This window comes from Anastrepha obliqua, chromosome 1 (genome assembly GCF_027943255.1).
Source record: "Anastrepha obliqua isolate idAnaObli1 chromosome 1, idAnaObli1_1.0, whole genome shotgun sequence".
NCBI lineage: Eukaryota > Metazoa > Arthropoda > Insecta > Diptera > Tephritidae > Anastrepha > Anastrepha obliqua.
Genome location: NC_072892.1, coordinates 16,667,915 through 16,679,878, shown reverse-complemented (window position 1 = coordinate 16,679,878; position 11,964 = coordinate 16,667,915). Strand labels below are relative to the sequence as shown.

The following is an 11,964-nucleotide window of genomic DNA, read 5'->3' as shown; positions in this document are numbered from 1 at the left end:
CGACTTTCGGCCCATTTTCTAAAAAAAAACTGGTTAAATTTGAAAAAAAGGATAATCCATGTGATATTTTGTACTTACTGTTGTTGTTATATTTTAGGTATATGAATATTTACTATTCAATTCTTTCACACAGAGATTCATACAAGATCGAATTAATTCGCACTGGAACTTGCACACTTAACTTATCACTTATAAGCCAAAAGACTGATCCTTTTCAAATCGTAGCAGGCCAATTGACCGAAAATTCTTAAAAACATCTAAGAACAGGTTAAAGAGCCCTTAATACCCTTTTTTATTTGGAAAAGCTTAAATTAGATGGAAAATTTTACCTAATACTTGAATTTTTCAGAAAAAATGGCATCGGTCATAATTCAATGGCCAGGTACTTTAGACTTAAGTGCTTCGTTGTATATCTTTAAAATACAATAAATTTACGGATATAAAAGTTATGCCAAGTTTTTAACAAGTGTTAAGCCTTAAGACGAAAAAAACCCCATTCAAAAGTGAGCCACCCTAAACTACATATGCTCCTGTCTATTCAGCTGTTAGTCCTATTACATTCGCACCTTTGCAACGCCAACTAAATTAGGTTGGATTTGTGCACAACTCTTTCACAAGTTTGAATATTACACAACCATTTCTTGTATGAAATCCATTGGAAAGGCAAAAGCGAGTCCACACTGTAGCACGATTAGGCACATCTCCCTTCAAAGAAAATAACATTTTGTTGCAAGACACATGAAATAGCTTGCAACACTCACTTACTATGTCACGAACTGACGCGATCAAATGCCTTTACTAAAACTTGCACGAAAGTAAAAATTTCCATTAAAAAGTTAAAGAAAATCTACACAGTTGGGTTATAAAACTTACCACGCTTTGTCACTTTACCTTTCCAATAACGTTTGCTTGAAAAGCGGAATCCCCTTTGACTGCTGGGCAGACGGTGGCATGCCTGACAAGGGCGAGGAGGGTAAGTCAAAGCTGAAGCTGCTATATCAGCAAAGGGGGTGTGTAGGGTCAATATAATTAACAACAACTTTATGCGCTCATCTCTTCACACAAATTAGCTCAACATGATGATGTAATAAGTTTTTAGAAAAAAAAAAAACAAAACCAAAAAAAGCCATTTGAATAACAAAAGCTGAGATTTCACCAGCATATGAGTTATGCCAAGTATGTTCTTTGTCGCTCTCTAGACGACCCATTTTTTATTATATTTTTTCAGCATTTTTCTCAGCTTTGAAGCCGTGCCAGACTCCTTTGGATTGATTGATACACCCAAACATAATTTTTTGCATGCAAAATTTATATCAGCCTTAACGACTCAATTCAAAAGCAAGCTCTTCTTATTGTTTATTTAAGATGTTTGCAATTTTTTATTTTTACAGCCTTTTTTTGTATTCAAAATCTAAAAAAAAAATTCAATTTTCCAGTCTATTGTGGTTGTTGAAATTGGATGCTATTGTGCGTGCGATTTCGGAATCCACACATAGCAACTGAATTAAATAAAGAGTTAAGAAATAAATTCAAGTCACAAAAATACAATAACGCTTAGTGATTTAAAACATGTCAAAATATAAAAACTATAAATGATTTGAGCTCCTCCACTCGACTACGAACTCGTCGAGCTGTCACCGACTAGTTAACACCATTTTTTTCATCAATCATCCAATAAGCAGGCATCACTTCCGTCACTTGGCTAACTGGTGACTTTATCGCCTCCAATTTTCAATGCAGAACTCAAACTGATCCATATAAAAGCTGCTTGGTCACGTTTAGTTACGCGTTAGCTGCGCTTGCGCTGCAGCTTGTTGCTGAAATTCGTTGAGTATTCGGCTTTGTGGTATATCCGTCTCAACGCGGCTGCCCACCACTTCGGTCGCCGAAACGGGCTGGTGTTCCTGATCGAAAAAGATGTCGATAATAATGCGCACACCTGCAAAGAGTTACCAAAATATGTAGTAAATAAAATTTCTACAGTGGATGTTCATTGATTTATAGTAGACAAATTGTATTGAACATTATAAAGGGCTTTCCAATAAGAGGTGTTATTTTGATATTCAAAGAAAAATGCTACTTTGTAATATAATATAATATAAAGGGTGGTTAGGTTTCAAGGGCCGGTGTTGATTTTGAATAAAATACAATTTTTTTAGAAAATTATTGTAATTTCTCTTTATGATGATAATATTGGTGTGGCTTAATTACGCATAAAACAAAATATCGGCCAAATGACCGCCGCGGCCTCAGCGGCACACCTCCATCCGATGGTCTAAATTTTCGATGACGCTGAGGCATAATTGAGGTTCTATGCCGTTAATGTGCCAAATTATCCCATCCTTTAGCTCTTGAATTGTTGCTGGCTTATCGACGTACACCTTTTCTTTCAAATGATCCCAAAGAAAGAAGTCCAACGGTGTCGTTGACGTTTATGTGTGGTTCACATTCAACATCGGCCCTTGAAATTTAACCACCCTTTAAAGGATGGGATGTTTATTGCATTATAAAGAGGAAGGTATGCCGTTAATAGTGGAAAATTACATCAGGCAAATGACCATCACGACCACGCTTACAGGACAATATCCTTTTCATGAAATTTTCCAGAACCAAATTGCAAAGTGGCTGCCCTATGTGCTCGATAGCCTCATGAATTCACGAATTCCATTGCAAAGTGTCTGCCCTATGTCCTCAATAGTCTCACGAATTCCATCTTTGAGGTCTTGAATCGACCCTGGGCTGTTGGCGTAGACCTTTTCTTCCACGTGGCCCCAAAGAAAAAAGTGTCAAGGTGTTAAATCACAAGATCTCGGTGGCCGATTGTGATCACCTCTGCGAGGCATAACACAGTCCGGAAACTTTTCCCGTAAAAGATCAATGGTTTCGTTTCTTGTGTGGCACGTAGCGCCGTCTTGTTGAAAACAAACGTTGTCCAGATAAACACACGGTGGCGCTAAAGTAGTCCTCCTATCAGAAAATGCTATAAATTTTGCGATTGGCCTCTAATGTCAGTTCTGTTTTGAGAGTTGTGTAGTAAACACATGCGAAATACACGTTAATAAACCATGTTACGCTACACTGCTCCAGAATGCGGAATATTGCTGACTATTTATTTGACCAATAATCGGTCGGTGACTTTGGCACAACGTGAATTTCGTCGCATATTTCCTCGCCGTCCAACGCCTACTGGTGAAACACTGCGACGTTTAGCCGCTCGCCTCGAAGAGACTGGCACAACACGAGATGCTGCCAGGCGTGGCAGACCCCGGAGAAGCCGTTCTGCAGAGAATATTGCTGCTGTAGCCGAGGATGTCATGGAAGCGCCGTCGACATCGACCAGACGACGTGCCACGCAAATGGGTATCAGTCGACGGTCTTTACAGCGAATTTTGGTACAAGATTTGAAGATTTTTCCGTACTAAGTCCAGACGGTGCATCAGCTGTTAGCTACTGACCGCCAATCGCGTCTAACATATGCTCAAGCCATCCTTAATCACCACCAAGAGGAAGATGATTTTTCATCAAAAATAATCATGAGTGGTGAGGCCCATTTCCATCCCAGCGGGTACGTAAATAAGCAAAATTTACGCTTCTGGGGCACTGAAAACCCGCGTGTAACCCACGAAGAGCCATTACACCCGCTCAAAGTCACTGTATGGTGTGCTGTTTTCGCTGGAGGAGTCATCGGACCTTTTTTCTTCGAAGACGTCGCGGGCCAAACGGTTACTGTGAATGGTGAGCGCTACTAAGCAATGATCAACGAGTTCTTTTTGCCGCAACTTAATGAATTGGGATTGGAAAACATGTGGTTCCAACAGGACGGTGCAACGGAACACACTGCACGTGCCACAACCGACATGCTGAAGGATGCATTTCCCGGGCGCCTAATCTCCCGTTTTGGCGGTTTGCACTGGCCAGCAAGATCGCCTGATTTGACCGCTCCAGACTTCTTTTTGTGGGGCTTTTTGAAGTCGCGGGTTTATGTCAACAAGCCTCAGACTCTTGCAGCTCTTAAAGACAATATCCGTCAAGAATGTGAGGACCTATCGCCGGAAGTTTTGGCCAAAGTGATGGAAAATGCCATAAAAAGGGCTCAAATGGCAATCAACTGTGGCGGCGGCCATTTACATGACATCATATTCTCGACTTGATGTAAAAAATATATTATTAAAAGACCAAATAAAAATAATCCACAAGAAGAATCAAAGTTTTTCTTTTTTTTTTAAATTACAGCCAAAAAAACATCGCAAGGTTACTTTTGCGCCACCTTGTATCATCCAATTCCGGCCATAAAAAATCGTTAATCATCTCTCGATAGTGCAATCAAATTCAAAATAACACCTGTTATTGGAAAACCCTTTACATCTTCTACCAGGTTAATTCTAACACAGTAATAATTAAGGGTGATGTAAGATGTCTAACAGCAAAGCACATAGAAAAAGTGTTTTCTGATAGCGGTCGCCCCTCGGCAGACAATGACAAACCACCGAGTGCATTTCTACCATGAAAAAACTTCTCATAAAAAACCATTTGCAGTTCGAAGTCGGCTTAAAACTATGGATCCCTGAATTGGTGAAACCACATCAAGACGTACTCCACAAATAGAAGGAGAAAATCGGGCAAACACCCAAGTAAGAAGAACAGCTGATCGTCGGTTTTCTGTCCGGGCAGTATCGTCTTGGAGTCTGGTGGCTCGAGCGTAGACATCAGAAACCGCATTAGGAAAGCTCTTGGCTCCCTAAGTCCAGTCTGGAAAGCATCACATATTTCGCAACGCACAAATCTGAGCATTTTTGAGTCTAAAGTCAAGTCATTTTACTCTATGCCTGTGAAACGTGGAATGCAACAACGGCCGATATAAATGCTTTCACTAATCGATGCGTTCGCAAAATCATGGCAAAATCTTCTGGCCAAACAAAATCTTGAATGCTGGCTGATCTGTGAAGAACAACTCAGCAAACCGCAATACTCCTTGAAATTTGCAGCAGAAAATGGGGTTGCATTGGCCACGTCCTTCGTAGGCAATATGATGAGTTAACAAGAGGTGCTATTTAGTGGAATCCCCAAGGCAGTTGTAGACGAGGAAGACCATCGACTTTCAAGATGATTGTTGGAGTTTGGGACGCGTGCCGTAAATTTAGCCTGGAGTGAAGCTAAGAGACTAGCGCAGAACAGATCTGAATGGAAGGAATTTGTTGTGGCCCTTTGTTCGTCCCTGGAACTATGGGAAATAATTGTAAAAATTTGTTTGACCAGAGAACAAATCTCGGGGATAGCATAAAGAAAATTTAATATGTTCTCTTGGGCGATCCTAATATGCATATTAAGCGAGGGGCGGACAGAGCTAAGGGCTTCTTCATATTGCAATAATTCGCCTTATAATTGCCACAATTATCGATCCACAACAAAAAATAAAACGTTAATTCAATGGAGAAAAATTACAAAACGAAACAATGTTAGCAATATTTATGGAGTCGCCAGTCTAATCTACTGTAACAGCCCAGCCACACAAGAATTTTTAAGGTTAGCGGAAGAACAAATAGACTTCAAGGTGAATAAATGCAAGTATTGAATATGAAGCAGTATTCGTGGCCCAATAAGACGTAGGTAGGTAGGTAGGTAAAATGGCAAGAGTGCCACAGGCACACTTCAAGTAGCACTTACGTGCCGTTTTGATACCATAATGTGGACCTGCGCAAAGAAAAGTTATGGCAACAGAAAACCTTCTACAGTCATTCAGTGCTGTTGATGTAGTGGAGGAGAAAAAGGGGATCTAGGCTGGAGAATTTCTTCAAGTCATCCCCAAAAGGCACTCTAAGGAATCTCAAGCACCTAGCCGCCAGAGCCGGACATTTGCAGAGAAAGTCATCAACAGTCTCTTTCTCTGTAGGATCCCCACAGCTTCTGCAATAGGGGTTATACGGAATTCCAAGCTTCTCCGCATGAGTACCGATCACCCAGTGGCCAGTGAACACCGCAATGAGTTTGGAAATTGAATGGCGGGGGATTCCCATCACCCTAAGTGCTCTTTTTCTATCGTATTGAGGACATAGTGTTTTCGAAATAGCGCACGATGAGACAGACCTCCATCTGTCTTGCGCTTTTCCTAGAAAGAAATTGTGTAGTGTCCCTTTAACAACGGACAACGGGACACCGATGTCAGCGAGGAAGACAGCTGAAACTGGTTCTGTCGACCCCTTCCTGGTAAGCTCGTCGGTAATTTCATTTCCCTCTATATTCCTGTGCCCAGGAACCCAGATAAGGGAGATGTTTCCTGCTCGATCGAGATATTTGAGTTCCTCCTTACAGGAGCTCATCAGAAGAGAGCTGCAATACGGTGACGACAGTGCCTTGATCGTAGCTTGGCTATCGGAAAAAATATTAATGTCTCCCTCCCAACAGCGATCTTGAACTATTTTACATGCCTCCAGGATCGCGAAGACCTCTGCTTGAAAAACGCTGATCGTTTCCGGGAGTTTAAAGGAGACCGAAATGCTGGCTGATTTAGAGAAAACCCCCGCTCCCACTCCAGATTCCATTTTGGATCCGACAGTGAAAACAGAGGTACCTATATCCGTGCAGACTCTCCCCTCCTTCCAGTCTTGCCTGCTCGGAAAGAAAGCCTTAGCACAACCCTCAAAACACAGTTTGCGGATGAAGAGATCAGTGCGAAGAACAGAGAAGGAAGGGAGATCTGCTTCAAGATGCGACTATGTCCTACAGGAAATTGTCTCCAGAGGCCAAGCTCCTTCAACCTGATAGCGCTCTGAGCAGCAATGGATTTAACCTGCAGATCCACAGGAAGTAAGTCCAGAATAACGTTGAGCGCAACAGTAGGGCATGTTCTACAAGCACCAGTGATGCCCTCCCATGCAGTTCTCTGCATTCTCTCTAGTTTAGTGGTGTTGTAGCCCTTCTGGAGAGCTACCTACCAAACTAGGCAACCGTATGTCAAAATTGGCAGAACCACTAAGTTGTACATCCAAAGTACGACAATTGGCTTGAGACCCCATTTTTTGCCGAACATAGATTTACAGGCGTAGAAGGCTATAAAGGCGTAGAACAACAAAAAACTAACTAAACTGCGTAAAGTCGAAACCTGGTTGTTGATGTAACAGCATACGAATTCTTCATAAATCTTTAAGAAATGCAACTGAAACGACAGTCCTTGGCCAAATATTAACCACCATTCTTCCGGTAACGCAGAACCGATTTTCTGAGAACATAAACTATACATACGAAGATAATACTGCAGCAATGTTACATCAACTTGGAAGGGCGAATCAAACTAAGTATTTTTTTTTTTTTGTTTTTTGAAGGAAATTTTAATCAAAATATCAGAAACATCTTAAAGGTGCCGACACTCTAAGGGTATGTGGGACACGCTCCCACTAATACTATAACAATCTTCTCACCTCAGCTAAATCTTACCCTGAGACCGCAAAAATATAACATCTAGGTAGAGCCGCGTTTATGTCCGAAACTAGGTACACGTGTCCAAGCTCCTCTCCTACAGTCTTATGAAGAATACGTGCCGATAGTCCCAATTACTTACATTGTGTTCTTAAATAAAATGGACATCGGAAAGGTTGTAATAGAGTTATTTAAATATGATAAACCCACTACCGTCTTCCCTTCTGTGCGTGCTTCACCGCTGCAGTAGCCGTTGCTGAGTCGCGTCATGATTTTCGCTAGGAACGTTTGGGCTGCCTTCCACTAACTACTGCTTGAGCACATAACTCATATGAGGGTGCTAGGGGAAGGTTGAGGACCCAAGACTTGTTCGAGAATAACTCGTTTCTCTCGGAAGCGTCGAAGTCACGTGTTCTGCGCTTTCGTAAGTATTTGGGCAGTTTGGTTAGAAAGGGCTGTCTAGCAGCTTAAAACGGCTCAGGTATTGCCTAAAACAGCCATGCTCGCTAAGCAACTGCAAATGGTGGTAGTCCATGTTTTTTCCTAACCACTCATCAACAAGTGGTATAAATTTGTAAGTCCAACGCTTGTTTTGCGACTGATCCCACCGCTGCTGCCACCGACCAACTGTCAGCAATCACTCAGATGTTTTTTATTCTGGAATGGACCGAGCTCCTTGCACGTTATAGAGCCTGTTCATTTCGTCTGCTACGAAGACCAGAGGGTTCAGTTCAGCAGTTCTATACATGCAAGATACACGTAGAGCGCTTAGCCTGGGAGACTCTACATTTTTGTTCCTGCCCAAATGGATGCCTCACAAAGGTTTATGGAGTCAACAACCAATGACAGTAGTCGCCTGCGATTACCTTGGGGTCTCCTACATTATGGAGGATCCGCCCTAGAGCACCATTGACAGGATCCGCCTTGGAACTTGTATTTATTAAATGCTAACTAAAACAAAGCTTTGTGTCAATCCAGACCCCCTCTAAATTTAACAAGGCTAAGTCATCAAGCAAGATATATTAATAAAATTGGCAAAAGGATCTCGAATGGCAATCAGATACATAGACGGACGGAGGGATGTAAATAAATGTTTGTATTATATAAGAGGTCCTATCGCACTAATATCTACCATCATGCTTTGTAGGATATGGCTTCATATATATGTATTGACTCTTACACCCGTCTTGATATTTTTCCAGAAATGGAGTGACCTACAGTTTTAAACTGACTCCTACTCCGAATAGCAAATATTTTTTTTTTTTATGAGGAGCTTTTTCGTGGCCAACCTTTACTCAGAGGTTTGCCATTGCACTCCGAGGGGCGATTATTATTAAAAAAAAACTTTTTCTATCATTTAGTATTGCGTACACGGAGATTTGAACCCATCTACTTCCGAATGGTAGTCACGCACAAAGCCATTCAGCTACGGCCGCCGCAGTATATGATTGCATCACATAAATGTTCGTTCACTATTTCCTGAAATGTAAATTTCTTCGTATTATTGAATATTGTTGACATATGGACTGGAGCATTCTGAAATGCATTCTAAATCCCTTTTTTTTTAGTCGGAACAGACTAGCAAGTACAACACTCAGACACAATTAAGTCCATTGTACTGCACTCGGGTTCCCTTTCCCCAGGTGGTCGCTTCTTAACATATCAGTGCCTAAGACCTCAAGCCTGATTCGAGCGAAGGCGGGACATACGCATAAAAATTGGTCCGCCGTCTCATCCTCCTCTCCACATGCTGGGCAGAGTGCATTGTCTGAGATGCCCAACTTTTCCATGTGTTTTGCTCATAGAAGGTGGCCCGTCATCAGTCCAACCATCTGCCTACAGTCTAACTCCCATGCATATCAATACTAAAATATATACCAAGCCCTACTTCGCATATACGAAAGTCCTGTTGAAACCGATTTCTATAAACTCGAAGCTTATACTATCCAATACATCCGAAAGCCCCTCCTTGAACTTACCTCCAGCAGTCTTGGCAATTGTAGTTTTACTATGATACGAAGTCTCCACTGGTTGCGGATTCGCTTCTTCAATGCCCTCGACTACCTCTGAACTCGTTCTCTGACCTGAAGTAATCTCTTGCAAATTGCATGAGACTTCGTTTAGATTCTGAGCTGGCGACCTACAATGCACAGCAAAGAAAGTTTAGATTTAAATTGAACTCACTGTCTCACCACCAACCTTGAGCTGCGCTCGGTGTGATCAGCTATGTACACATTTTCACTATCACTCACTGAGGCATGGCGTTCGCACACCAACCAACCATCTTCCGTTGCATCCGCATTGTTCCTTGTCATAAAAGTGTTGTCACTTAGCTTACAGCTGCTTTTAGTTGTGTTATTATTGTTGTGTTCACCGCTGTGGATGCTTTTTTTCGATTGTGTTTGCGTCCACTTGCTGCCGGTATTCTGTTGCACTTGTGCCACATATTGACGCAATGGGAACCGGTTTGTGGTGGAGTGGGTGCCGAATTGATTCACACCGAAATATGCGGATTTCATGGCAGGCAAACCGTATTGCTGTTGTTGCTGTTTATGATGTGTTTGATGTAGTTGTGGATGACGAGAACCACCTTTAGGGCCCAATTTGGCGGCTGTGTCATAACGTTTGATCATGTCACGCACGCTAATTGGCGATTGCGATTCCGAATCGGAAGCGGCGGCAAGCAAAACATTGAGGGAACTTGAGGAGTTGTTGCTTAGGGTGTCATCATCATCGAGACTTAAGGAGCGCGGCTGCCGTTGTCGCTTCTGTTGAGAGTTGCGCTTTGTAGAGCCGGTGAGGTCCATTTGGGGTATGACTTTTCTTAAACGAACGAATTAAAAAATAAAAATATCAAATTTTTTTACCAAAAATATATGCAAATTTCAATGTCAAATAAAATTTTCCTCCTTCCAATACAAAGGGAACAACACGAAAAATATGTAAATGTCGAATTTATTTTTCTCAAATGTCAAACAGTAAAAGCTCGTTTTTTTTTTGTCTTTTTGGTTTACGATTTTTGTTTGTTTCCTTTCAAAAGTTGTATGAGTTTAAGAAAAGAAAATTTTGAGTAAACATTTTTTGATTGAATTTTCAGTTTTAATTGAATGAGTATTGGCCCAGTAAGCATTCAGATTTCACCAAGGCAAATTCATTAAAAATGGTAACACTAGACCAACAACAATGTTTTGTACGTTTGAATGTCAAAGAAAAGTATTCGCAAGTAGAAAAAAAAGAATGAATTCGCCTTGTTTCACTCTGGGCTGACAGCCATGTGGACACGGCGAAAGAAAAGAAATAAATCAGCTGATCTACCGATACCACCTTTAATAGATTCGCCTTGGATTTCACGTATACTCAGATTTGAGAATATTCTAAATTGATAAATGTTTGAAAAAGATTTTATCAATTTGAGATTCATTTGAGAAAACTAATAATTCTAATACTATTTTACAATTTTTTTCTTAATTTAGGATGTTTAGGATGTTATCATAAATTCACTGTAAAACGAAAGAAACGATCGACATATTTGAAAGTTTTCAATCTATATATATAAAAATGAATTGCTGTTCGTTAGTCTCGCTAAAACTCGAGAACGGCTGAACGGATTTATCTTATCTTGGTCTTGAATTATTCGTGGAGGTCTAGGGAAGGTTTAAAAGGTGAGAAAAATTCGAATAAAGATATAGGTCAAAACGTGGACCCGGGTAACCTTCGGACGTGTATGTACAATATGAGTATCAAATGGAAGCTGTTGGTGAATGCTTTAGTTCAGAGTATTTTTCATGCCGCTCCGTGACTAGGGTCTCGAGGTAGAGACCAAAACTTGGACCCTAGAATGTGTTTGTACAATATGGATATCAAATTGAAGCTGTTGGTGAATGCTTTAGTACAGAGTATTTTTCATGCCGCTCCGTGACTGGGGTCTCGAGATATAGGTCAAAACGTGGACCCGGGTAACCTTTGGTTGTGTATGTACAATATGGGTATCAAATGAAAGCTGTTGATAAGTGCTTTAATACGGGGTAATTTTCATACCTATTGATGACTAGGGTCTCGAAATATATGCCAAAACGTGGACCCGCCGTGTCTTTAAACCGAATTAAACCAAACTTACACACATTGTTAAGGAGGTATTGAAGATGGTTTCCGTATAGTTTGGATACCTATTGGTAGATAGGGTCTCGAGATATAGGTCAAAACGTGGACCCGGGTAACCTTCGGATGTGTATGTACAATATGGGTATCAAATGGAAGCTGTTGGTGAATGCTTTAGTTCAGAGTATTTCCATCCGCTCCGTGACTAGGGTCTCGAGATAGAGACCAAAACGTGGACCCTAGAATGTGTTTGTACAATATGGATATCAAATAAAAGCTGTTGATAAGTGCTTTAATACGGGTTAATTTTCATACCTATTGATGACTAGGGTCTCGAAATATATGCCAAAACGTGGACCCGCCGTGTCTTTGCACCGAATTACAACCACGGGTACAGCGTTCTTTTGATCCAGCCATAATGTCGCTTACTTTTTTAACGCTTGGGGCGGAACT

At 41.2% G+C, this 11,964-nt stretch overlaps 1 protein-coding gene across 1 annotated transcript; it reads right to left on the bottom strand.

Annotated features, from left to right (window-relative positions):
- Positions 1-1,364: 1,364 nt before the first annotated feature.
- On the bottom strand, positions 1,365-10,374 carry LOC129249881 (uncharacterized). The gene is made up of 3 exons (XM_054889557.1): positions 9,613-10,374; positions 9,393-9,553; positions 1,365-1,939 (listed from the first exon to the last, which is right to left on the bottom strand). Exons 1-3 carry the CDS (start codon positions 10,218-10,220, stop codon positions 1,779-1,781), a joined length of 930 nt encoding a protein of 309 aa, XP_054745532.1. The 5' UTR covers positions 10,221-10,374; the 3' UTR covers positions 1,365-1,778.
- Positions 10,375-11,964: the final 1,590 nt, after the last annotated feature.

What these genes read in the sequence shown, in the direction of transcription:
- LOC129249881 (XM_054889557.1), bottom strand. Translation starts at nt 10,220, where the DNA reads ATGGACCTCACCGGCTCTACAAAGCGCAACTCTCAACAGAAGCGACAA. An exon ending in CACACCGAGCGCAGCTCAAG is followed by an intron (nt 9,554 to 9,612) that starts GTTGGTGGTGAG and finishes TGTGCATTGTAG; the next exon opens with GTCGCCAGCTCAGAATCTAA. An exon ending in AATTGCCAAGACTGCTGGAG is followed by an intron (nt 1,940 to 9,392) that starts GTAAGTTCAAGG and finishes AACTCTTTGCAG; the next exon opens with GTGTGCGCATTATTATCGAC.